The 27,703-nt window shown below is 41.2% G+C and overlaps 3 protein-coding genes across 3 annotated transcripts; 2 read left to right on the forward strand and 1 right to left on the reverse strand.

Annotated features, from left to right (window-relative positions):
- Window positions 1–3,393: 3,393 nt before the first annotated feature.
- glp2r (glucagon-like peptide 2 receptor) lies at window positions 3,394–16,400 on the forward strand (the record flags this gene model as incomplete). Its single annotated transcript, XM_080790103.1, has 13 exons — window positions 3,394–3,468; window positions 7,452–7,554; window positions 7,826–7,930; window positions 10,092–10,222; window positions 10,960–11,066; window positions 12,135–12,291; window positions 13,005–13,164; window positions 13,314–13,374; window positions 13,482–13,548; window positions 14,627–14,715; window positions 15,473–15,611; window positions 15,862–15,903; window positions 16,020–16,400. 13 exons carry the CDS (start codon window positions 3,394–3,396, stop codon window positions 16,398–16,400), a joined length of 1,617 nt encoding a protein of 538 aa, XP_080646229.1.
- A 1,141-nt stretch (window positions 16,401–17,541) lies between these two features.
- Window positions 17,542–19,430, reverse strand: rcvrnb (recoverin b; the record flags this gene model as incomplete). The annotated part of the gene is made up of 5 exons (XM_080788750.1): window positions 17,542–17,660; window positions 17,774–17,885; window positions 17,994–18,144; window positions 19,013–19,150; window positions 19,339–19,430. The coding sequence occupies 5 exons, from the start codon at window positions 19,428–19,430 to the stop codon at window positions 17,542–17,544; spliced, it is 612 nt and encodes a 203-aa protein (XP_080644876.1).
- Window positions 19,431–21,342: 1,912 nt separating this feature from the next.
- On the forward strand, window positions 21,343–27,231 carry pts (6-pyruvoyltetrahydropterin synthase). Its single transcript, XM_080788523.1, has 6 exons — window positions 21,343–21,543; window positions 23,533–23,612; window positions 24,395–24,417; window positions 26,041–26,097; window positions 26,187–26,257; window positions 26,378–27,231. Exons 1-6 carry the CDS (start codon window positions 21,446–21,448, stop codon window positions 26,493–26,495), a joined length of 447 nt encoding a protein of 148 aa, XP_080644649.1. The 5' UTR covers window positions 21,343–21,445; the 3' UTR covers window positions 26,496–27,231.
- The last annotated feature ends 472 nt before the right edge of the window (window positions 27,232–27,703 follow it).

Below are 27,703 nucleotides of genomic sequence, written 5' to 3' on the forward strand. Positions count from 1 at the left end.
CACATGGACTAAAAACTTTTGGATCGTATTACAACTTGTGTAACTGAGCATGTGAATGCTGTATAAGGTATGTCCATGCACAGAGTGTGATAGACTTTTTTAATATCATTTTTATCCCATGATTTTTGTAACACTGTAAACCCTGTAATCTCTGCCAACCTGCGGAGAGCAACGGACTGACCTCATGCTTCCTTCAATGCATGACGAGTCCAATCTGCTTCTTTTCACAAAAACACTAGTCCAACCAGTTCCTTTCCCCTCCATTAGGCGCCCCAGCTGACCAGGGGGAGGCAGTTTAGAGACCAGGATTACTGCATGTTTTTTATGAGGGTACCTACCCTAGGGGATAGATATTTTATGAGATTGGTCTGTGTCTTAGAGGAGGACTGTGGACAATGTTTTTTGTATTAATGCCAAAACAATGGCTTCTAATTCAGCGTGCTAACTTTCCATGAAAGCTTGGAATCCCCATCGATGATGTCACTGGTAGGCAGGCTGTCCACTTTCCACCAATGAGACGCAGAGTGACTATGCCTAAATTATTTGCGCCATCTAGTGAGGACCAATTATGTGAAGATAATGGCTGAAAACGGATCGAGGGATATTTGTTTATTTCTTAGTTTGTTCCTGGTTAAAAAAAAAAAAAAAACCCAAATGAGAAACTAATGGCCATATTGGCAATATGGTTATTTTAACAATATTGTGGAGTGGTCCAGTCTCTTTTTAAATTGATGTAAAACGGTATCTCCTCTTGCTTTACATATAGTGAGGCAGACATGACAGTATTATGCACGCCGTGATTGATTACAGTATGACGTATAAATGAAGTATAATTTTAATAATGCTCGGGGGAGTCTTCATAACTCCCAACGCATTATGTTGCTCTCAAATGGGCACACTTTTCGTTCTTTGCCCTCGGCCTCTTTTCTCACCAAGTCTCCAGTGCTCACAGTGAGCTGCACATCAACACCACCCCCCCGGGCCAAGTCCACATGAAATTGCCATAATCTCATTTCAATTCTCCTTAACCCACATACGGAATATGTTTGAGATATATTACTTATATAAGACTTTTCCCACTAAAGTCTTAACCTTCTCTAAACGTGTTTATTGGTTATGAATACAATACTGCAGACTGAGTGATGGCCCTGTCACAACTGTATTATGGACCCCGCTTATGTAGACGGATGGAGAATGATCGTATTACACTTGAGGTTTCTTATATCACCGTCACAATTGATTGCATGAGTGGTGCGCCGTGGCATCCATGATGCACATCTCGTAATATCCCATATAGTATAACCCATTCTGACCTGAGATCAGATTCTAAAAATGTTCTTCTACATCCTGACAGTTTTCTGAAAAAGCCATGTTTCTATGTCGGTGGTTCTTCGATTTTTCAAAAAATAGCAGACCTACAAGCTCGTAAGCTATGAGCTATGAGCTATGAGCTTGTAGATCTGCTATTTTTCAATAGCTAAAGCATAACATAATGCTATTGCTATAACACCAAAAGGGGTTCCCACCCAAAATGCGATAAGGCCTCTGGGATGGCTTCCCTATCACATCCACTCCACGAACGCGACTAGGCACTATATGTCACGATGTAATGGAAACACAATTACCGCACATGATGCATGGCTGATGTTAACTCCTATGTCTCAGTTCTCTGTTTTTCGCCCGCTCCTTCCTTATTGTCATCCAGGCTTTTGGCCGTCTAGCTATTTCACCATCCCTATATTCTATACGTCTGACACTTATTAGGATAAGTTGCATCGTGTCGGCGGATCTAATATAGTGATGTGCGTTTATGCCTTTTGTAAGCTAGACGAGTTGCGCCCCGTGAAACTGTATAAATATAAAAAAGTTTGTGAGTCAATATCAGCCAGGCACCCATATGAGTCAAAATGAACTAATTACTATCTCATTGAGCCTATAACACAATTGTCCCGAGGAGTTGAGTTGCAATTTCTTTTTGATTCATTATTATTTTCCGTTTGGTTCACTTTTAATGATTTATTTAGTCTTTTCGAAGAAAGAAAAACCCTCTTAAAAAAAACGCCAGCGACAATCACGGTCTTATCTAACTTTATCATTTCTAAATAATTGAACTCTACATAGACTGTTAATATAACTTGGGCAGACTAAAATCTCTTGAATCTAGGAGGCTCACATAAGGCTATAGTTCTACATCCCCTACGATTTGGTATAGCCTGTGTTTGGCTTGGAGGCCAGTGGGGGCCCTTTGTTGACCCATTAGTATACATCAGATCCCCATTAGTGTCAAGAACTCAGGATGTGTCCCACTTATACGTAGGGAGAGAGCCACCCACGTAAACCCTCAGTACCACTTTCCCTATTCATCGGGGTCAACAACACAGTTCCCCCCCCCCCCCCCCCCCTCCAGAATATAGGCAGTGTGTACCGTCTCTGTATGCATGCACATTAACATACGTGTTTGCATGTGATTGTGTGTAAGTGCACGTGTCGTGCATGCGCCTGCGCTTCGTATAATACAAGTGAGTGTGTGCGCTCCCATTGGCCTCCATGCATGTGATCACGTCCCTTCTCCTAGACAACAAAGTTAGTCCAGTGAGTGTATATGTGTGGCCGGTTTCAGAGGGGCCTTATCTTGATTGGTTATAGGCGAGGACTGGGTGGGAGAGGAGGGAGAGGAGCTGCCGGTGAAGATCCACAGGCGCTTTTCAGTTGCCATCGGGTCAATAGGGAGGACAGACGTGACTCCACAGCCTTGATAGATCTAAACCAAACACGCAGGGGCAGAGGCAGACTGGCAGTGAAGTGGCCGAGGACAAGTTCACCAAACAAAACGCGGCGGAGAAACACATCTGTCATTGGAGGGGGGGGGGGGCGACAACTCCATCCCTGTGCTTTGCAGGTGGCGAGTCATGGAAATTTACAACATCACACACCAATAGGCTATACTGTACCTTGGGAGTATTGCTTGGACGAAGGAAAATCAAGAGGATTGTCGCTATTTCTTTTGACAGATCCCCAACGAGAACAGTCTGGGATACCTGAACAATCGTCACTCATGCTGAACAATCGTCTCATGCTGCACAATCTAGCGGGATCGACCAAAAGGGAATGTCTCCTACAGCAACGCCGGAGCCTGGACATTCCCCAGGCCGCCGCAGAGACGATCAGACCTGAAAGCTTAACTGCATTCGGAGTGGAGACCGTTCACAACAAGCTCCTCGTATTAGAAGCCTAGTGTCCATGTGTTGAGATCCCTGTGAACTGAAGAAAGGATGAGGGAGAGGGAGCGCAGTGCAGGCTGGTCCAGGGATGTGGCATGAAGTGACAAACCAGCTGAAAGGGCGTGTGTGTGTGTGTGTGTGTCTGTGTGTATGTGTGTGTAAATAGAGCTCAATGGCAAACCTAATGCCAGCCTGGCGCGAGGCCACACTCCTGCTCTCGCTGACTGTTTTTCTCTTCAGCTTCCAGGTAAATCGAACAGCTTGCACGTGTGGATGTGCACACACTCACACATGCACGCACAGTTCATGCGCTCGCTCGCGCGCACATACACACACTTTGCATTACTCTTACTCTCGTGCACACAAAAACATTGACGACGTAACGCTCAGAGGTATCACACACACACACATTCTTTCACCAGTATTTGACTTGATTGAGCTGTAAAAGATCGTTGGTGCAAAACTAACGTGACATTCCATGATGAGGTAACTGATAACAGACAAGAATTCTCCAACTGATTTATGTCACACCCCTGCCAACAGTCACTGCTCACTTCCAAGAGCGTGCCACATAGTTCATGAAGGAAGGTCATGTCCATCAAAAACGCACTGTTCCCACTTCTCAGGGTCATGATCGTTCCTGGGAAATAGGAAAAACAGTTTTTCAGGTCTGGAAAGGGGTTTTGCAATTAACATAACGTTTTGGAAAAGGCTTGAATATACATTATGTTTGGTTATTGATTCTAAAAAAACATGCACTTCATAAAAGAAAACATTGACAAATCGCATTACGTGACATACATAACTTGTATTACTAATACAATGGTGTACAGTATACACTGCATAGTGTAGGCTGTGTGACTGTGGCTTAATTTATATGTAGGCTATGTCAAGTGCACGAAAAAGTACAGAACTATAAGCTAACAAAACGTTTCACAGTAACAGCAATAGTAAGAACAATAACAAGATTTTTTATTTTTGCCACATGACACTCCTCATACAATGAAGCATAAATCAATTACGTGCTACAAATTGGTGTCCAGTTTGCAGTTGGTGGTGGGATGTTAAAAGTTTGCTTAAATCGCTCAAGTGTGTACGTTGAATATTGTACTGTATGGCTCAAGAACACCAAGTATAATAACTGGCTCAGAAGAGAAGTAGACCCGAGCTGTGCTGGATGCAGGGCAGGCTATGCACCGAGACCTTTGATATTGGCAACACAAAGACAAGAAAAAGGTTTCTAAAAAAATACTTCCAGCCTATATGCACATATTTCACTGACGTGAAGCCAGATAATGTTACCATGCTTCTACAAGACAACTATACAACCGACGCTCAACCGATCCATTGTGGCATCATTCGACATGCTCTCGGCTCCCGAAGTGACAATGGACTCACATTTTGTAACAGCTAGCTGTGCTAAACCCACGTGAGCAGTTCAGAGCTATGATTCCCCCGAAAGTGGCATCGTGGCCAAATAGTAGTTGCGAGGATGCAAAATGTGCATTCCTCTCCACATTTGGAATTGCACGTGGTTTACTTATGCTTGTTGTCAGAGAGGTGACCAGGCAGGCTTGGATACACAATGAATGATGATCGACGAAATCCAGAGCAAAGCTCTCCTACTCAAAACGGGCTCATCCGGATTTGCATGAGGGATGAGGTGTATATGTATATAAAGACACTACAGTACTGTATATCAGGTTTATGTACCGTGGTGGAAGAACTACTCAATTGTTTTACTTAAGAAAAAAGTACCAATACTGCAATTTAGAACTACTAGAAGTACGGAATTGAAAATGTACTTGAGTAAAATTACAAAAGTACCTGCAAGTTCAAAATGTGTACAAAATCTATTGAAAATAGGCGATCTACAAGCTCACAATGTTAGCTTGTAGATCGGCTATTTTGAAATGGCCGAAATGTATAGGGTTGAAGTGGTTATACTGTACTTTTTCTAATCAAAATTAAAATCTCCAAAGTAACTAGTAACTAAAGTTAAAGAGGAGTAAGTAAGTAAAAGTAAAATTTTGGCTCTGAGATGTAGTGGAGTAGAAGTAAAAGTACTGGAAATTGGAAATACTCCAGTAAAGTACAAATACCTCAAAATTGTACTTAGTACTTAGTTACTTTCCACCACTGTTTATATACCTCTGAGCCTCTAGTCTACAGTGTACTGTAGATGCTCAGAGTTTCCTGTGTAATTCAGCATGCAACTCCTCGGGATATCGCAGAGCGCATACAGAATATGCTTTGCCGGCTTATATACCTTCATGGAAATGGGGTAGAATACTGTGAAAAAGGTACATGAGAAAGTGTGGAAAAATGTGTGAGAAGAGAACCCTGGCATGGAGTTTCGACCACGGGAGGTGGAGGTTTCCCATGGTCTCTATTTTGGCCATTATTGCTTTTCAAAAATCTTAAACAATAGCCAAAATAACGTGACAAACGTCTGCAAACGTCATGCATTGTTGTGAGCATTGTGATGCTCAGTTGCCGAACATAATTATTCACAGAGAGAGAGAGAGAGAGAGAGAGAGAGAGAGAGAGAGTTTTTGTGTAACCCCTTTCTGGACAGTTTCATGACAGGATGTCGAGCCATAATTAACCCTCTAACACCCGCATTAATTTCTACTTGCAAAAAATAGATTTCAACCTTACTACTACTTTGTACTACTAGCACTGACACTAAAAAAGATGTTAAAAAAAATAAAAAAAATAAAGTTTGATGAAAAATTTATAATAATTATATAATAATTATATAATAATATAATAAATTAATAATTTACATTTGGGGGATATCTTTCACAATAATGAATAAAACATGTTCTAGACATTCTAATGATCACAAAAAAACATATGTTACAATTATTTTACCTACTTTTATTAGGGTAAAGGTCAAAAGTTTTAGGTTAAAAAATGTTCAAAATTGCACAGAGTCCAAACATTTTTTATTTGTGTGAATTCTAGCCTCTGTGGGGGGTATTCATATGCAAATATCATGACTAATGGCATTGAATTGGCATTGCAATGAACATCACTGATGACATTTAGGTGAAAAAAATAATAATTTAGTAATTAATTAAAATAAATTTGTTGCTAAAAAGCAACCCTGGGTGCTAGAGGGTTAATTGAAACGTCACGAGGCCTGTATTTGAAGATGTTGTGACACAGGTGGCTGAGCCACCACCAGGTGCAGACAATAAAGAGGTTGCATCATGCAGCATCTCGCTGGGGTGTGAAGACAATTAGTATGTCATCCAAAGGTGGCATTCCCATCCCACATGTCATCGGCATTGCCTCTGATCTGTTTTCTTCTCAAAACAAAAGGAGGCTTCATTTGTTTCAAGAATGACAGCAACACTGAGAGTTTAATTAACTGAAAAGAGCATCAGAATAGTATGGCAAAGATTGTGACATTTTCCATTTTATACTTAATGTTCGAGGCCACGAAACAGTCAGCAATGTTGAATATTATTTTAACTGATATCTTTTTAAATTTGGTATAATATAGTCTTTTTTATTGGCCTAAAATATTGACTACAGTATGTATACATTCATGAATCCACTTGCTGACCGGCTGTCAGTATTGGGCAATTTTTTCCCATCCTATGGCAGGCAAAATTGTCAAAAATGTCTTTCCTTATGCTTTAAGTAACATGTGACTTGTCAAACTAGGGGGTTTTCATGATTCTGAATCCATTCCATTCATTAGTTTTGCACAACAAACACTCCTTGGGCTAAAAACGGCCATAGACGTCATGGCAAATGTGATGAGGTCAGCACATTTTGGGCAAGTGGCTATGGCTGTTTTTAGCCCAAGGAATGTATTTTGTGCAAAACTAATGCTTGGAATGTATTCAGAATCATAAAACCCCCCTAGTTGGACATGTTACATGCTACTTAAAGGAAAAGGAAAGTTTGACATGTTTGAAGACTATATAAAAAGACTATGAAAAGACTATATACCAAATTTCCCACCCGTCCACCTCGCCCTAGTAGTGTGTTGCCTGCCCTCCAATCTGGCACGCTCCACAAGCCTGGCATCCGAGGTTAGCCGTAGTGTGACTAAATACCTCCCCCAAGTGGATAAATACATGTATTACATATTCCATAGAATTCCACTCAATAATAATGCATTCAAGTTGCATGGCGCATATGCTTTCAGCTGCTGATGGATAATGAAGTGAATTTATAAAACACCCTTTTTCCTTTTGATGTTTTTCACAGAAGGTAACAGGCTCCCAGCTTGAGGGCATAATAGCCAAAAGGACTGAATATCGGATGAACTGCACCAGCACTCTGGAAACAGTCACACTCCCCAAAACTACTGGTGAGCTACTGTAAAGTACTGGTATCTGTAAAGAAGCATTAGAATAGATGGAATAAGAAATGCATCCAAGTGGATATATATACTGTGAAGAGAACATTAGGGGTATATATGTGTGTACACATATTTGCCTTCTGAATGGGTTAATCTGACCCCCAGAGTAACAGGATAGTTACTGTAGCCTACATAGTCATCTATGTTGCATACTGTACAGTGCGTTATAAAGAATATATAATTTCTCCTCCACGTGTAAATTGTTATTCTTGTTTTACAGGAATCCATTGTAATGGGACATTTGACCACTTTGTCTGTTGGCCCCATTCACCACCTGGAAACGTTTCGGTTTCCTGTCCCTCGTATTTGCCATGGATCAATGATGGTAAATATTACAGTTTAACACTAACACACTTAACACACATTCTGGATTGTATGGTTAAAAGAAAACGACCAGCTCTGCAAGCTATCACTGCTGAGTTGCACCAACTGACTTGAAATGGTGCTCTTGTGTTCCTCACACATTTCATGTTAACCCCTTTTGGTGTTAGCATTATGTTGTAATTTAGCTATTGAAAAATAGCAGATCTACAAGCTATTTTTTTTTAAACTGTCAGGATTTAAGACATTTAGAATCTGATCTCAGGTCAAAATGCGTTAAAGAACCACCAGTCTTCTGTGTGTTAGAATCTGATCTGAGGTCAGAATGGGTTAACACGAATGCCAGTCAAGACGGTGCCTGACCCGTTAGGCTGGATATTCCCGAGTCGAGTCCCGATCCCGATGAACTTTGCTACGTAGGCCTGACGTCGAAATAAATATATATTCAAAGATTTGTGCCACATTTTCACGATTTTTCAAAATATAGCAGACCTACAAGCTCCTATGAGCTTGTATAGATCTGCTATTTTTCAATAGCTAAATAATGCTTAGTTAAAACACCAAAACGGGTTCCCGTCCAGAATGGGTTAAAACACAAGCAAGCAGTGAAAACAATAAAACAATGGCAAAGAACATAAAACGGAAACATAAAAACATAAAACAGCAGCAAATCAGTCAGAACAGAGTAGGAATTCACAGGCACAGATATTAAAAACGCAACTATAAAGCAAGGGTGAAGAGGTGGGTCTTGAGTTGAGCTTTAAAAGATGTCTACAGAGGGTGCGTGACTGAGCTGTAGTGGGAGTTTATTCCAGGCCGTCGGCCCGTACAAGCAGAAAGCTGCCTCACCCTATTTTTTTGTAGAATTATTTTAGGCAATTAAAGCAGGTCTATAGGTAAGCAGTCACAGAGGTAAGAAGGTACAAGACCATTGAGAGCTTTATAAACAAGTCAAATAATTTTTTAATCAATCCTAAAACCCACCGGGAGGCGGGAGCCAATGCAGTGAGGCTAAAACTGGAATCATCTGTTCTCCTATCTTAGTGTTAAAACTCTAGCTGCCGCATTTTGAACAAGTTGAAGTTTGTCAGTTGTTTTCTTTGGCAGGCCAGAAAAAAGGGCATTGTAGTAATGGAGTCGAGAGAAGACAAAAGCGTGGACCAATATGTTTTCGCATCGTCTAAAGACAGATAGGCTCTAGTGCGTGCAATGTTTCTTTATTAAGATGAAAGAAGGCAGTCTTGGTATAGCCTGATTAATGTGCACATTGAAACTGTAACATACTGCATGTATTTACCACCACACGATGGCACTGTAGCACAGACTACCTGTTACCTGTTGCACACTGATATAGTCCCGCGAGACTTGGGGACGGGAGTTCATGCTAGGATGAGATGATCCAAGATGGCGGAATAAACAAACCTATGCTGTTACACACGTCTTGTGTTTATCATTCTAAAACTAAAAGGTTTACAAACCAACCAAAGGGTAAACTAACGGTACATACCCCTGGGGGACCTCGGTCGTAGGGGTTAAGTCGTTGTAGTCATGCCGTTTAAATGTAAAGCAGTGTTCTGCAATTGTCAGGTATTGATTGATTCATGGTTTAGCTTATCACGTCAAAATCCATTTTCACGTCCTTGGCTAGTCAGTCAGCTGCTGTGTACATTTTTCGTTGTCAGTGGTGGGAAAAGTACTCGATTGTTTCACTTAAGTAAAAGTACCAATACTACTAAATTACTACTACTACTTTGTTACAAGTAAAAGTACGGAATTGAAAATGTACTTGAGTACTTAAAGTAAAAGTAAAAGTGAAAGTACTCATTGTGCAGAATGTGCCATTTCACAAGTTCAAAATGTGTACGAAATCTATTGAAAATAGCAGATATACAAGCCCACAATGCATCGCGTTGCGACGCATTGTGAGCTTGTAGATCAATTGTTTTCTAATCAAAATTTCAATCTCCAAAGTAACTATAGTAACTATACATTTTTGAAAAATCGTAAAATTGTGGCGCAAATCTTTGAGTATATTCTTTCAAAGTGAATGTTTTGAACTCAGGTCTGTGTACATTTGACGTTGTTTTGTCCACTATGCACTGTGTGCAGACCACTCGAGGAGTGCCTACCGTGACGTTGTTTTGTCCACTATGCACTGTGTGCAGACGACTCCAGGAGTGCGTATCGTGAATGTCTCCCCGACGGTAGATGGCGAAGGAAGGAGAACTCCTCTGAGCCCTGGAGGGAGAACTCAGAATGCAACGAGAAGGATGTGCACCATTTCTTTAGAGATAAGGTGAGGAGGAGGAACTGGGAAACCAGTTAGACAGTCTTCTGTGTTGACCCATTTAGGCCTGACGTCGATATTAAAAAAAATGTGACAGTTTTCTGAAAAACCTTATGTTTCAGTGGTGCTGAATGTTTCATGTCAAGGACCCCAAAGATTATATGTAATATGCCTCCGCCCATCATCTGAAAATATGTTGTTCCAGGGACCTCCCCAGAAGCAAAGATTTGACTTAAAATGTTCACTCTGTAACAATAAATATTCAAAAATGTGAGGCACATTTTCACGATTTTACAAAAATAGCAGACCTACAAGTTCATAGCTTGTACAGTAGATCTGCTATTTTTCAATAGCTAAAGTATAACATAATGATTAAAACACCAAAAGGGGTTCCCGCCCAAATTGGAAGTCAATGTTGTATATGCTAGATCGAAAGGTGTGAGTGAGGCCTGAGAGAATGAGGTACTGCACAATTTACAATTTAGGCATTTAGCAGACGCTCTTAATCCAGAGCGATTTACATTAAGCAAGAACAAAAAAGCATGGGAATACATCACATAAAAAGCATTTATCATGACATATTGCTACAGTATATCTGTGTGTGTGTGTGTGTGTGTGTGTGTGTGTGTGTGTGTGTGTGTGTGTGTGTGTGCGTGTGCGTGTGCGTGTGCGTGTGCGTGTGCGTGTGCGTGTGCATGTGCGTGCGCGCGCGCGTGCGTTCGTGCGTGCGTGTTTGTGCGGGTCAGGAGGACATGATGTTACGCCAGACAGCCCTCAGGGTCATCTCAATCATTGGCTACTCGCTGTCTCTCTGCTCCCTCACGTTGGCTACTCTCCTGATGGCCATGCTCAGGTCAGTGACCTTCCAGAAGGAAAAGGTGTGTGGTCACTGAAAACACAACACACAACATTGGCCGTCACTGTGGTGGCCTTTCTTGCCGGGCATCGAACCCGGGGCTTATATATGACATGCCAATAGCGATGCCTGGCTTAAAGTAGTTAAAGACAACTCCTTTGCAATGTTTTGAGAGCGGCTTCTGAAAACAAACACCAAATAGCATTTTGAGCAGCCAACTCCAGTCAGCTGGGAATTTTGGTTATTGTTTAATGGAAGCTATTTGATTTTGGTTTGTTTGTGCTCTCTTTGTGCCATCACGTCCCCTCTATCAGTCATTTCGACGTGTATACGATCAATAAAGCAGAGGACACAGATTTACCAGCATTATCTCTGTGTTTGACTGATGATATGCACGTGCGGGTTCTCAGTGTCACCGAGGCTACCACTACACATGCATAATGAGGAGACTATAGGGCTTGGCAGTCGATCATTATAAATAACATAAAAAACCAGAAGCGTTTGTTTCTGTGCAGGTCCATGTAATGTGATCATTTTTCATTCCTGTGAGCCAAGATGTATGTCCTCAGCGATCCATTCTCCTGCCATGTCCGTTTGCAACAGCGTTCACGATCAATTGCTTCCTGTTTATCGTTTTACAGTGGTGGAAAGTACATTTACTTAAGTACGGTACTTAAGTACAATGTTACAATTTCCAATATGTTTACGTCTACTCCAAACTACATCTCAGAGGCAAATATTGTACTTTTAACTCCACTACATTTATTTGAAAACTTTAGTTATAATGACTTTGTATAGATTTAGATTATTATTACAAAACATACAGAAGCCACCTCACTCCACTTCTGTACTTTTACTCAAGTATATTTTAAGATTCCGGACTTTTACATGTAACAGACATCACAGTACTACATTGGCAGTATTGATACTTTTACTTAAGTCAAACGTGTGAGTACTTTTTCCACCCACTGCCAGTCGTAACTATGGGTTCACGACGCCACGGATCAATAAGCTTCCTGTTTATCCGTTTATCATCTCATCTCATATCATATCTCTGCTTACCAGAAAGCTCCACTGTACCAGGAACTACATCCACATGAATCTGTTCGTGTCCTTCATGCTGAGAGCCATGGCGGTCATCGCCAAGGAGATCATAACGCACGTCATGTACGCCCGGAAGTTCAAAGATGACCACGGGTGGAATTCCTACTCCAACTCTGGGGTATTATAATCATAACTTGTATAACTTAACTCGTTTCAATAGAAGAGGAGAACGTCGTCTCAATCAATATGCTTTCTTTCTGTGGTATTTTGTTAAAATAATTCTGTTAAAAGGTTAAATCACTATATTCTGATGGTAATGATTGCAATAGAGTGGAGCCTCTGAGACGCACCAGACTAGCCTGCCATAGGCTAGACTCAGGCTGCTTCTGAGACGCACCACACTGGCCTGCCATAGGCTAGAGGCTGCCTCTGAGACGCACCAGACTGGCCTGCCATAGGCTAGAGGCGCGGTTGGAACTCCCTTCTGCGATTGCAATAGAGTTTGTTCATGAGTAACATGGGTCTCCCTGTCTCTCCAGCTCTTTAATTTCTTTGTGGTCATCACTTACAATTCCATTTGTTTAATCTGTATCCTGACTGCGTTCTCTATCCTGATTGGATAAAATTCGTATCCCGACTTGAAAATGTATTTTCTGTTTAATAAAAAGCTGGAGAGACATGGAGACTAGCTCCTGTTACTGAACGAACACTACAGTAGTCTATAGCAATACGTATACCATCACAATATAGAGCTTTTTAACACTTATTTTAACCAAAGGAAATCACTTACCCTACCCTACCTTTAAGTAAAATGGTGCACCATTTCAGTGTCTGTCACCACACCATATACACCCATCATATTTTCAGCATTCCAAATGTGTCCCCAAACAGATAGCACTGATGTGCAAGGTCTTCAGGGTGTCCATGGAGTACTTTGTGGCCTGTAATTACTTCTGGTTGCTGGTGGAGGCCATTTTCCTCCACACTCTCCTCTTCACAGCCTTTCACACCAAGAGATGCCTGCTGAAGAGATATATAGTCCTAGGATGGGGTAAGAGACTTGTGTGTGTGCGTGCGTGCGTGCGTGACTTGTACGCGGGTATCTACACTTTCACACACTTCATAAAATGCTATGGATTTGACTGTGTGTGTGTGTGTGTGTGTGTGTGTGTGTGTGTGTGCGTGCGCACATGCTTTCAGGAACACCCTTGTTGTTTATGACACCATGGACAGTCGTAAAAATCGTATATGAAAACAAAGGGTGAGTTTCTGAGATTACCTCCCCACATGATGACATTCTTCATTGCGTGAATCACGTTGAATTTCTCGTTTGATTAATGATTATTATCCATTCAAATTGTAATTAAGGTGCTGGGACATTCTGAACAGATGGGTCTGGTGGATAATAAGGGGCCCCACTAATTTAGCGGTACTTGTAAGTATTTCAGACCAAAACTCCACACTGCGTTATTATTATTATTTCCGTCCTTCCTGATAGCCCGGCAGTCGAGGTGGACGGGTGGGAAATTTGGTATATAGTCTTTTTTTTATTGGCCTAAAATATTGTCTATACACACAACATTCATGAATCCACTTGCTGACCAGCTGAAAGTATTGGGCAATTTTTTATAGGGGTTTCTTGTGACCCTATACCATTAACATCCTATGGCAGGCAAAAATGTCAAATTTTCCTTATGCATGTGACATGTGACAAACTAGGGGGTTTTCATGATTCTGAATCCATTCCAAGCATTCGTTTTGCACAAAATACACTCCTTGGGCTAAAAACGGTCGTAGACATCATGACATTAATGTGATGACGTGAGTGGCTATGGCTGCTTTTAGCCCAAGGAGTGTATTTTGTGCAAAACTAGTCAAACATGTCAAACTAGTTTGACATAATAATGTCACATTAGGTTAATGGTACTTGGTAGGGTCACAAGAAACCCCTGTAAAAAAGATTGCCCGATACTAACAGAATTCATGAATGTATATGTATATAGACAATATTTTAGGCCAATAAAAAATACTATATTTCCCACTTTAAACAAAAGAAGCCTGTCGGCTGCCGGACTATGATGTACACGTGAGTATAGCTCACATGAACTGCATTCATCTGATTGTCGGTTACAGTACATGCTGCAATCTCATGGTTACTAATGGATGCCTTTTGATGGCTTCTCGTGAGATCATGTGAGCTGCAAACAACATGGCCAATTACTGATTCCTGTGCTTAAGCCATATACTACTGTCTATACTTTGGCATACAAGTAGTAGGCTCACAATAGAGGGGGAAAAAGAGACGTGAAATATTATAGTAAATAGACACACAAATATGTATTATTATACTCTTTATTAGTTCATACACATTTTTTGTCAGTGGTCATAAGCTGTGTTTTCACTACAGTACCAGTATTTTACTTGAAAAACAATTAGCATAACTTGCTGGAATGGCAATGATAATACAGTATAGGTGCAATCTACTTTATAGAGTGTTTGATTTTGTGTCGCAGGTTATTTTCTGTATATTCATAAAGATTCTGATGCTGCTGCTCTCCAAGCTGAAAGCAGACCAGGTCAAATTCACAGACTACAGATACAGGTGTGTACCGTTTATAAGTGAGGTTTCAAGTGATTCCAACTTTGAATGGTTTTATTTTGACCTTGAGGGCTGTTGGAGGGTTTAAGTGGTTACGATAACTGTTCATAATGACGCACACACGCACGCACGCACGCACACACACACACACACACACACACACACACACACACACACACACACACTCTGCCTGCCACAATGCCTGTACAAAACTAACTAACTGAAATATGGGACATTCTGCATAATGAGTACTTTTACTTTTAGTACTTTAAATACATTTTGATGCCAATACTTTTGTACATTTTGAATTCCGGACTATCACCTAGGCCTCACTCACATGTTTCGATCTAGCATACAACATTGATGCATGCTAGATGTAAGCAAGATGTAAGTGTCATGGCCGCCCGATGCATTTCCAATGGAAGTCACATGGTTTGATACAACATTTTGGACTACAAGCTGTTGTATGGCTTTAGGCTGTGTTTCGACTGCCCCCCTCCTCCTCATACAACACAAATGTTGTGTCAAACCATGTGACTCCCATTGGAAATGCATTGGGGCAAGATGTATATCACACCCTTTGTATACAACAATGAACAAGCACACATCAGTCTGTTGCGAAGGTGTGAGTGAGGCCTATCACTTAGTTGTAACAGAGTATTTCTACATTTTTATATATAAAAAAAAATGATACTTTTGCTTAAGTAAAATAAGTGAGTGCTTTTTTCCAAACACTGCTTAATGCCTGTAACCTCGTTAGCCTGGCCAGAGCCACGCTGGTGCTGATTCCGCTGCTGGGGGTCCACGAGGTGGTCTTCACCGTGCTGGTCGATGAATGTCTGGAGGGCAGCGGCCGCTATGCCAGGAACTTCATTAACCTCACCCTCAGTTCCTTCCAGGTTAAGAGACATATAAACTGATTCCTAACCCTGCCCACTCTTTAAGAGGGTACAAATGTAACCCAATGGACCTTAACCCGTAGGCGTTCACTCACTGGGTTACAATTGTATGCCCTCTCGGCATTACAAATGGATACATGAACACAGTCATATACATTGTACTGTGCAACGTGTGGCACAGATAAGATACAATGATCATTTTAATATATGCCATTAACCTTCGCCGCATTGTTTTTTCTTTTTTTTACAGGGTTTCCTGGTTGCTGTGTTGTACTGTTTTTCCAATGGAGAGGTGTCTGAATCTCTTTTTTGTTATTATATACGACTGTATGATAGTCATCAGTGTTTCTTGAACCGTAAAACTATTAGTGACTTATTATTGGACCCTCCATGTATATATATTTTTAGGTGCAAGCGGAGCTGAAGAAGCGCTGGCAGCTCTTCCTTTTCACCAACCACTTCCAGGTCAGCTGGAGCTGCTTCCGGGGCACGCCCGGCGTCAAGCGCCTGTGGAGGTGTACCCGCGGCCGGCGGCCGCACGGCTCGCAGCAGAGCGAGTCCTACGACGAGGGCGGGCCTTCGCCGACACACCCGCACCTGCTCCAGGTGGCCGTGCACGGGGGGGCGGCGTGGCTCGGAGTCGGAGAGGGCAAAGGTCAGAGAGCGGGAGGGGGTCGCGGCAACCCGACGGGACTCGAGTTCCTCACCAGGAAGAGCCTGTCCAGCAGCGACGGAGAGATCACGATGGGAGAGACCTTAGAGGAGATCCTCGAGGAGAGCGAATTCTGACGCTTTCATGAATAAAATGTTCTTTGGACCAGTCTGGATGGTACTGTACAACTTAAGTATGGTAATACAGTATGAGCCAAAAAGACTGTGGTGGTTGGAGGCGCTCGATCTACCTGCGGCTGCGCCTCTAGAAATCTCTCCTGCCCAAACAGGCTTTCCGTCTTGGCACGGCAGTAGAAGATTTGGGCAGGACATCAATCTTAGGGATTGCAGATTTAATTCGATACCGGATTAAATGAACACTCGGGAGGATTTGTCTAGTCCGCCTTCAGTTTTTCATAAACTCTATTGACTAAAACCTACACATTGAAGTAATGCAGCCAGTAATGCATAGTAATGCAGCGAAGAATTGCAAACCAAAGGACAGCGCTGTTCTAATGTTTCATTTCAAATAAGTCATTGTTGGTGTATTCACTTCATGTGTATTGAAATGTACAGTACACCTCACAGTAGTACGCTATAGCAACACAAAGGATGTAAAAGTATAGATTAAGTGTACAAACTATGAAGATCTATGTGGTATAACATATAGATTGAAGCATAAATAATTAATATAAATACAGTGTATTTGTTGTCTAAAATGTGAATGATGAATATAGTCAACAGTAGAATGTGAATGTATTGCAGATTTTGCTGGCTTGTACATTACCATTTGTTATGAAGCATATTAATCTGTTGAATCATTTCAATTTAAGTCCGTTACAGTTTAATCCTGGGAGCTACAATTCAGTGTGCGGACATCCCTTCCTTTTTCATTGAACGTATTTTTTGACCAGCACCTGTAGAATTTCTGGAGATGTGCGTGCTTCCTGTCGTATCCTTTACAGTTTAATCCACTGCCTTATATGACCATGTTGTTCTCATTCAAAGCACCGCCTTCCTATTTGTAGTCGTGCTATGAATAGCTAAAACAGCCGTTCTACAAGCTCACAACAACGCATCGCAATGCAAACCATTGTGAGCTTCTAGATCAGCAATTTTTTGGGGGGAAACTTTTAACAAAGGTTTTTAAACATTTTCCCCCGCCTAAAATAAGATGCCCCAAAATATGGACACCAGGTTACCACCAAAAATAAGAAATCAACCAAAGCTACTGTACTATAACATTAATAATATAAATAAAATGTTCTGGGTAAATGAATCATTGCTTTTTCTCCTTGAGCCTTTCCTGGACTTTCTGCGGCTCGTCAAACTGGATGAGTCGAAGGATGTTCTTGTTGTCCATCACTCCCTGGATAAACTCCCCCTCTGTGATCTTGTCTGTGAAGACATTATGCAATATATAGATAACCACAGAACCAACCTACAAAATCCCTCCCTGAGGTAAAGAAGAGATTTACAAACATATCTATCTGCATCTAAAGTATAACTACCTTGCTCTTTCTTGCCAAAGAAGGCCCAGATTTTGTCTGCCCTCTTCTCTGGTGTGTTCTCATCTTGAGGAAGGTTCTTCTGATCCTCTTTGGAGATCATGTAGAATATGGACTAAAAGAAAAACATAGACATGGATCATATGGGTTAAGATCTGATCGAGTATAACGTATTCTTACTGTTTCTGTTTCTCCACATTTCTATAGCTCCTCCTCCCCTCACCTTGACTATTTCCTGGATCTCGTTCTTGGTGATGGTTCCGTTGCGGTCCACATCATACAGGTTAAAGGCCCACTCCAGCTTCTCAATGGTCTTCCCTGAGGAGGTCAGGTGCAGTGCCACGATGTATTCTTTAAAGTCCAGTGTGCCGTCACTGTTTCAGTTCAGACAGGAGGTCAAGTCAATGTACAATACATCATGTAGCAATGGGGTTCTCAAACATAATCATAGCCTCACATTTGAAACGTGCACATGTAAATATGGGTACAGTATTTCGTACAAAAGGTTCTATTAACCCATTCTGACCTGAGATCAGATTCATACGAGGTTTCCACTGGACACACACTGGTCTGATGAACCCATTCTGACCTGAGATCAGATTCTAAAAATGTCAGTCGCTCTTCGATTTTTCAAAAATAGCAGACCTACAAGCTCGTAGCGCGCCACTCGGTGGCGCGCTATGAGCTTGTAGATCTGCTATTTTTCAATGGCTAAAGCATAACGAGATGCTAACACCAAAATGGGTGCCCGGTCAGAATGGGTTAACAACAAACCCGGGGAGATTGATTTGGGTATTGATCCATTTTGAAACAAAATCTGAAATTGTGTTTGACCATTGCAAGTTCGATCAAGGACAAAAGTCATGTTGCCAAATGAAAGACCATATATGACTAATACATTTGTCAATTATAGTAAACATGTCTATCTTTAACTTCAGCCGTTTCATGTTGTGGTGGTAGCCTAAATATAAATGTGATTTAATGCTTTTGTGGAACCATTGAATTTGAACCCCAAAAATGGAATCAGGTCGTTTAGGGACCACTGTCCATGCACCTTTTTCCTGAAAGGTAGGCAGTGTCATTCATTCCATTCTAGAATTCTTGATTATTGATCATGATATCTCAAAATTCCTGTACACGGTGCGGACAATATGCTCCTTTAAATAACAGAAGAGACAAATCTGATGAAAACAATACCCCTGCCTTGGGGGCTGTTAACAATCGGTTACAGTATAGGTGTACCTATCTGTGTCAAAGCTCCTGAAGACATGGCAAGCATAGGACTTGGGGTCAGCATCGGGGAAGAAGCTGGCGTAGATAGCTTCGAACTGCTGCCTGCTGATTCGTCCACTGGGACACTCCTTCAGAAATGTCTGATACCTATAATACAGTATGGAGGAAGTGACAGTCAGATATTTCAAACACTCTAAAAGTTTTTCCCATGATATATTGCCGTGGATATACAGTACATAACAATTTCACACAGACAGTCAATCACATGTCACTTGATAATGGAGTCTTCTGGTCATAGCGTGGTTTTCCCAGTGGTTGTTGTTTTTTGGCATTACCATGTAGAAAGCTGCTTCTCATTGTACTTAGTGTTGAGCTTGAGATCTTCCAACAGGTCCTTCGACAGAGCTCCGCTTCGACTGTTACCCATCGTCCTCTTTCCTTGCTTTCACGTCTTCAGTTCACCCCCTTTTCTATTACAGTAGTCTATCTATCTTATTCTTTTCTCCAAACTGTTTCTCTTCACGAATAATGGAACACAACACGCGGTCTTGTAGCTGTTCTGTACCCGTTCCTTTATTGATGAGTTTTCGCAGTGGTAGTTGGACTGTATTTAAACCTACAGTAGATTACAAAGACCTCATTCTGGGATTAGAGGGAGGATCGAATTAAACATACATACTAGATTTGCTGCTGAGAGCCCTGGTTAAGCACACAAACACATGTAAGCTATACATTTTAAGCACATGCACACACAAACAATACTGTATGAACAGTAGGCTACAATAACTTTTTAGATTTATATCCACCATCCATGTACACCCTAATAACATACCATGTTTCTAGATTCAAGTTATTGAGTAATTGTAATTGCAGTAATGCAAGGCTTAACAACTACAGCAGGGTGCTTCACAATCTTATCTGAATCCCTCAGATGATTAAATTGGTACGGTCTGTTGCATCATTAGAGCAATTGGCTAGTTGTAATTCGGAGGAGAAAACATTGACATTGTGTCTGTGGACACAGGTGAAAACAGAGGAATTAAGCTGACATTTATCATTGGCATTTATTTATTTGGTGTCTTCTCTGGGAAAAGGTCGAACTTTTAACTCCAATTAATCTTAACTCTAAAATAGTTTAATTAAACCAGTAGCTATTTGTGTACCAATAGCACCAATAGAATAGTCCCAGAATTAACTCCTGTTGCTCACACTGTCTACTCTATGTCAGTGTTGTTAAGCAATACAAATCTATCATGACACATCTATACAATGTTACTACATTTCAGCAACATTGTACAATAGTTCCATTAACAATAAATTGTTATTGTAGCTTGGAGGTATAGTAGTATAAACCGACATTACCACCATACAGTATCAAATAAACGCTAAAATGGATTTTCAATGTTGATGCCAATGTCCAGGTGGCAAGCAATCTTTTAAGCTACTTGAAGGACAAAGTGCCTGAGCACCCCAAGCTTTCTGAAATACATCACCCTGATGTACCAATATAGGCAATCTTATCCAATAAAACGCTCCTAGCTACTTCACTGCCAATAGGGGGCTCCTCTTAGGCTGTTAATTGCATGACAGCCAAATTGGATGATATTTCTTTTTTTTGACCGCTCTGTCTGAGAAAAAATATTTAGTTTTGAGTCAACATTTAACGTTGAGGCTGCTATTGTGTTCTTTACCATGCATATGAAATAATGCTAAACAAGCTAGATTGACTGAAAACAGGTAGATTGGAGTTTAACTGTTTGGAAGGTCGGTTAACACAAAACATGACATCACTTTTTTTCCACTGTTTTATGGTTATTGTAGTAGTATTATTTTAGATTTTGAAACATCTTTTCAACTGGCATTGAAGCTGGTGCATGCATGCATGGTTGCAGTTGATATGCGGTTTAATACGTCTAATTAATTCATGATTAAACAGCTGATTAGACAGCTGGATATATTAAAACTGTTCATAAATAGCACAAGTGTTTAGGCCTATTTATGAATGTTTTTTTTAAGGGTCAAAGTCAGCTAACAGTGACTCACATGAAACATGTGAGAAACAAATGTGAAAAGAAAATGTATTTGTATTGTACATGTGATTGACTCAATAAAGTAAAAAAGAAAAGAAAAAAAAACTATTCATAAATAGCACTTGCACTTGTCCCATGTAAAGGGATAATATTCTACACTACAGTACAGCCTAAAGTAGGACAGGCTCTGACTACACTGCCAGCTTTATTAAAGAGGAAAAAAATATATGCAGCAGTGGCACGTGGAAATTGTGTGCTTTATTTACGCCCAGATGTGGACCAATGGCATGACTTGGGGGATGGTCTGTTTAGCAGCGGAACAGAAGATTATCCTTCCCTCAGTTCCCTTCTCTGTTCGTCGCCTTGTTGTTCCTTTACAGATCCCAACAATCCCAACACAGCCACGGTCCTCATGGCCGGTCCCAGCAGCAGCACTGGCACAAATGTCGCGGAGCGCATTGGATATATTACCCGAGTTCAGAGTTTCAGCGCTTGTCACCGACTGCACAGGTTGTAGCCTACTACCGTCTTCAATGAAACTACAGGGTGCCGCGCATCCTAGTCTCTGTGCTTTTATTTAACGTGATGAAGCTGGATAGATCATGGATGCTTCACGCGGGGTTGTTTAGCCTAAAAACGGGAATGGCTTTAAAGGTGGTTGTATGTATGTTGTTGCCAGTCAGGCCGTGTCTTTCCTTTTGTGTATATTACCTTATAACCAGAGTTGGGTGTAACGAGTAACGGAAAATATCGTTACTGTAACGACACTACTTTGGTCGGTAGCGAGTAATATAACGACACTACTCCTCCAAAATTGATAATCACACTACAGTTACTGGTCGCTTTAGCGCTGCCGTTACTCGCTACTTGCGTCATGTGGCTGCTTTCAGCAGTGTTGCTTTAGAGAATAATGCACACAACGGAGATGAGTTGAACATGAACACTAATGGTGCGCTGGCAACGCAGTACGCAGTACGGACTAGAACATGTCAAACCGGTGTCAGATCATCAGCAGCACAGCATTTTTCGTTACTGTCGTGGACTCGTAGGGTGGCCAGACGTCCGGTTTTAGACCCACCTTTCCTCCTCCCAACTCAACCTCTGTCCGGACACATCATTGTCCGTTTTTTTGTGATATAGCCTACAGTGCTTGTGTCATAACTGTCATTTAAGTCGTCTCTGTAATAAAATCTCCGTAGCACTTTTCCGCTGCACAGAAAGCTCCCAGTCTCCCCACTGTCACAGAGACAGAGCAGGCGTTGGGGTGTTGCCATGTCCGCTTATTACAAGCGACTTTGGGCTTGTTTTATGATAGCCCAGTCAGGCTTCTTTTGGGCTGTTTTCATAGACATGGCTGCTTGTTTCTCTTCTAAAACCTGGCAACACTGCCAATGGGGTCCGTTTGTTTGTTGTAGAACGTGTGCTCTCACAATCACTAGTTAGTTAATGTAGAGATAAATAAACCAAATATGCCGAAATGAAAAACTACATTTAATGAGCAATGGAGCAGGGGACTCCACATCATAAAGAAAGGGATCCTAAAGCACTTTGAACATAATTATAGTCTACTGATTTATCTCAGTCTCATTATTTTATTTGAATATATATTGTTGGGAAAGTTAATATTTGCCTAGAACCACGTGGTACAGTGGTTTTCAACCATTTTCATATCAAGGTCCAGTATGTATTCTGCATTTTAGCCATGGACCACCATTTGATGAGATTTGGCCTCACAGACCCCAAACTAAATATTATATTGTTGTGTGGCAGTTCAGTGCAAATTATTTGACAATGCATCTCAGGCGATTTTATGGAGTAACGCAAAAGTAATGTAACGAGTAATGTAACTAGTTACTTTCTCCAGGGAGTAATAAAGTAATGTAAGGCATTACTTTTTTCAAAAGTAATATGTAATATGTAGTGCCTTACTTTTATGAGTAACGGACCCCAACTCTGCTTATAACTGGTAAATACTGATCAAAATATGACGTCCGTGAACGAATCAGCCGCAGAGGCCCATGGGAGTTGTAGTTCTCTTAAGAGGCTGGGAGTGCTGCCTGGTGGTACTCCTGGTATTATGTTAAGTTTCCACTTTCCATATGGTTTCTTTTTCATTCTTAATTATTTGTACATTTGAAAAAAGCAGGCCTATTGACCATAAAGAATGGATGCATACATTTTATATGTTGTCTTCATGAACACCTAAAACGTGATTATTGGAGGAATTTGCAGCCAGAGCCAGGTGGCAACAATTCATTCACCTACACCCCCCACCCCCCAACTGTTTACTGTACATATTCTTCTTTTTGACTAATAACCATCATTAAATGTTTTCACGAATTGAGTAAATGATCCCAGTGGAATCAAGCCATAATTATGCTTTGTTGGGTTTAATCATCCTAGCAGACCTTGTATGGAACTACTTTCCTGTGTTGAAGTAATCAATCAATCAATCAATCAATCAATCAATATTAACCAAGTTATGTGTTTCCTCCATAGCACAAACCTGAGTGATGAGGACAACAAAATCATCTTCGGAAAATGCAACAATCCCAATGGCCATGGACACAACTACAAAGGTTTGTTAATTACAGTAATTCATCACTAGAAAAGGGGTGCTTTTATCTCCGCCAGGCTGGGTTGCCTGCCTAGGGATGTGTACATCCTGGATTACAGCCATCAGGAACAAAGGAAGCTGTGGGGAAATAAAATGTCTTAGTTTAGTTTCGATTTGCTTATTTGAATTGCAAATAACCCACATACTGTATGACAATAAGTCTAAATTTATTACATGATGGTTCCCTCACATAAGTTGCATCTTTTTGGAAATGTGGCAGGCAGCTAACCTGACCGCCAGATGGTGGCAGGTTAGCAGGCACAGGCAGCCCCTATAGGCACAGAAGTGAAGGCTTTTTTTTGGAGCTGCATTCTATTGAGCTTGAGGAAAAGAATAGTCTAGTAGCCCTGCTACTTTGAATGGTGTGCTGGTTCTATATATAGATTAGAAGCCCCTTAAATGTCATTGTCACTTAGGGTTGATTTGATGTTGCATTCATATACTAGGCTATGTTATGATATGAAGCCAATTACAGGCAAACGGTATGGAACATTGTACGAACACGTCGAACAGATATGAGGCATTACTTTTTTTATGCATATCAGTCACTCAGTCACTCAGTCGCTCACAGGGGCGAAAACACTTCACTTGACGATCGACTGCATGGTGTCATAGATAGTGAGAATCAGTTTACAACGCATGCTTCAAATGCACTTGGAAAAAGAGAGACCGAAATAGAAATTATGTTTATTTTTTATTGTCTCTTATTAATTCCATGCTCTCTCCTATGCTCTCTGTCAACAGTGGAGGTGACAGTCCGGGGAAAAGTAAGTTTCGTTAACTCTGCTCTCACGTGCTTCACCGCAACGTTCCTTCCAGAGCAAGTAATTTCAATGTGAATAATTCAGTTCAGTCACATGGCTTTATTAGACTGTCACACTAACATCCAGAAGCTAAAGCTACTGCATAGTTCCTCAGCCTTTTCTCCTTTTATACTGTGTCTGCAGTCTGCAGTGACAGATTGGTCATGAATAATGCATCACCCTAATCCTGGTCTCTAAACTGCCTCCCCCTGGCCAGCTGGGGCGCCTGATGGAGGGGAAAGGAACTGGTTGGAATAACGTGTTCCTTCCACGCGCTACGTCCAACCAGGGAAATTCCCCCCTGTCAGGTGTAAAGGAGCAACTTGGACACTCAGGCATGAAGGAAGCATGAGTTCAAGTCCGTTGCTCTCCCCATGTCCCCCATATATGGGGACTAGGTTGGCGGAGGGTGTGTAGAGCCCAGGATCACATTAGATAATTGACACGGGTGAAAATGGGTTACAAAATCGTGGGATAAGAAATTATAAAGAATAATGCATCACCCTACTATGTGCCACTCATTGATAAAAACACAATAAAACTGATTTTAATTCAGTACATTATTTTATTTATCCAGCCTAAAACAGGCACCCACAATTCCAACATAACATACTGGAATAGTTTTTCAATTTAACCCACATAAGTTGGCTGATGAACCGACCAGTCAACAGGGCCTTTTGCGGCAAACATGGCTCACAATGTGAATGGGTCAGCTATCATGCCGAGAATTCTTTATTTTGTGGAGTGTGCCTGGCATTTTCTTATTTCAATAAAATAGACAAATCCATGCATGGACGGATGCACGAATGGAAGCACATACTGTACATCAGAGGCTAAACGAGCATGGAAAAAAACCAAAACTCACTGCGAACGCATAATATAATAACTCAGTTATACAGGGCAAAATATGATAATTCATACTCATTAGCTGACACCTGTTGATCATGGAAACACTCTGGAAATTATTTAGCTTCTCAGTAATTGTGACTGTGATTGTTTTCAACAACGTGTACAGGAGTGCATAATTGAACAAACAAGGCAGACATATCATTATTATCGTGTAGGCTATTATTATGTACTGTGCCTTAATGTTGAGCCTATAGTATGTATTTGCTGAATGTGCCTTTAATGGAATGTATCATGACAGCAGCTGTCACTCTCAGAATCGTCAGCATCACATTTGAGTGTGCATTCTGTGTTGTGAATTCCAGGTTTGAATGGTTTTATCTCAAGCTTTGCTCTTGGGTTTGAACATGAATGGTAGATGGTGCATTTATATAGTGCCTTTATCCAAGGCGCTTTACATAGATTTTGCATTCCATTCACACGCACACACACACATTCATACACCGATGGCGGCGGAAACCATGCAAGGCACCAACCAGCACATCAGGAGCAATTAGGGGTTCAGTGTCTTGCTCAAGGACACTTCGACACTAACTCTGGGGGAGCCCGGGTTCGAGCTGGCAACCTTGCAGTTACCATCCAGCCACTGCTGCCCAAACATAGGGATGGTCTGTTGGCTGTTGCAAATGCAAAGGCCATTTATTTCTTTATCCCAGTCCATCACTTTGTGTCTGTCACTAGATTGACCGTGACACTGGAATGGTGATGAACCTAACGGATCTGAAGCAGTGCATTGAAGTAAGCTTCACTCATATATACAATACTATACATATTACTTGGAATTTAGCCTCGCCATACATTAATTATTTTTCGCATTGGCTCTGCAGGACGTCATCATGATTCCACTCGATCATAAAAACCTCGATAAGGATGTTCCATATTTTGGAAATGTTGTCAGGTACGTGTCCAGCTACACTCTTGCACATACTGTAAATGAAGTTGCCAGAGATTGACGTTTCTGTGTGATATATTGTCATTTTATTCCTTTTACTTCTTGCTTTTGTTTTCCGATCTCTAGCACAACCGAGAACGTGGCTGTTTACATATGGGACAACATGGTGAAGGTCCTCCCACTACTCTTTGAAGTTAAGATACACGAGACAGACAAAAACATTGTTGTGTATCGAGGAGAGTAGTCCTGTGACCTTTTCTACGGATGTGTAATGTTTATATTAAAGCTGTATTGTGCGAAGCAAATCCCCTACCAAACAATCAACACAAGCCAAACCATCCCCCCCGCCACATCATCGAAGACCAAACCTTAACATTTTACATATTTATATATATAGCAGAGTGGCTCACGGCTTCAACCTGATGACCTAAAGTCTAATATCTTTGGCCTGGGCCGGCCTAGCGGTCCAGGCACCTTGGCTGGTAATCCAGCATGACAATGTGTCATGCTGGATCGTGTTTTCCGATCTCTCCCTATTTCCTGTCAAGCTACTGTATATTATAAGTTTAAAAAAAAGGAGAAAAAAAACATCTCCCCCGGATTATTGTCTAGTGGTTAAGATGTTGGCTTTCCACGGTTAGAATCCCAGGCGCGCGCGCGTACACACACACACACACACACACACACACACACAAAATGCAGCTTTAATATTCCTCAAGTGCCATTATGTTGAAATTGTATTAAACTGTGTGTATCACATGTACACACATGTATGTTTCAGGAGCCAAAGTATTAAACTACTGTTGTGTCAAGTTCACTGTTTGCGCTCCATGTACTATTGTGGAATCCATTCTGTACAGTATGTACAATAAAATCTGGCCTCAGCAGGGGGACACACAACGTCTACAAACTCATTAACACATGACGATTTAGATGGAATACTAGATGCTTTCACCTTATTTTGTGGCACACAGTTTTTATTATTGGTAGTATTTTTTAATCACTAGTATTGTTATACTGTTGGATTTGGGGGAAGTCCCTGCAACATACTAGCCGCGTCATGTCCAGGGGGTGTACATCAAGCTGCCTCGCACTACAGAAACTAGATAGGCTCCTGCCCTATGTGGCTCGGCCAGACTCGCTACATTGATTGTTACATGTTTTTCATCGACTTGTTGCAACAACCAAATTTCTTTAATAGTTTGCCGCAGTAAAAGGAAAATGTGTTGCTGAATTATTTTTTGTTCTTTTTGTTTTTTGTACTCTAGCAGCAGTCAGGGAAGCATTGAACCACTAGAGGGCGAGAGTTGACTTTTCCAGGAAAGCCTCGGATTGTAGGTAATTCTGTATTGTAGGTTGAGTTTGTGAAATTGTCTATGATTTACCACCAACATTCAAGTTAAACTTTCTTCTGTTGGATGTTATACAGCATGGGTTGTGCTACTCTACTAT

This window comes from Protomyctophum bolini (genome assembly GCF_963924005.1).
Source record: "Protomyctophum bolini genome assembly, chromosome: 18".
NCBI lineage: Eukaryota > Metazoa > Chordata > Actinopteri > Myctophiformes > Myctophidae > Protomyctophum > Protomyctophum bolini.

Coding starts and splice junctions, on each gene's coding strand:
- pts (XM_080788523.1), top strand. CDS start 21,446: ATGGCCGGTCCCAGCAGCAGCACTGGCACAAATGTCGCGGAGCGCATT. Junction 23,613..24,394: donor CCATGGACACAACTACAAAG/GTTTGTTAATTA, acceptor CTCTGTCAACAG/TGGAGGTGACAGTCCGGGGA. Junction 26,258..26,377: donor TATTTTGGAAATGTTGTCAG/GTACGTGTCCAG, acceptor TCCGATCTCTAG/CACAACCGAGAACGTGGCTG.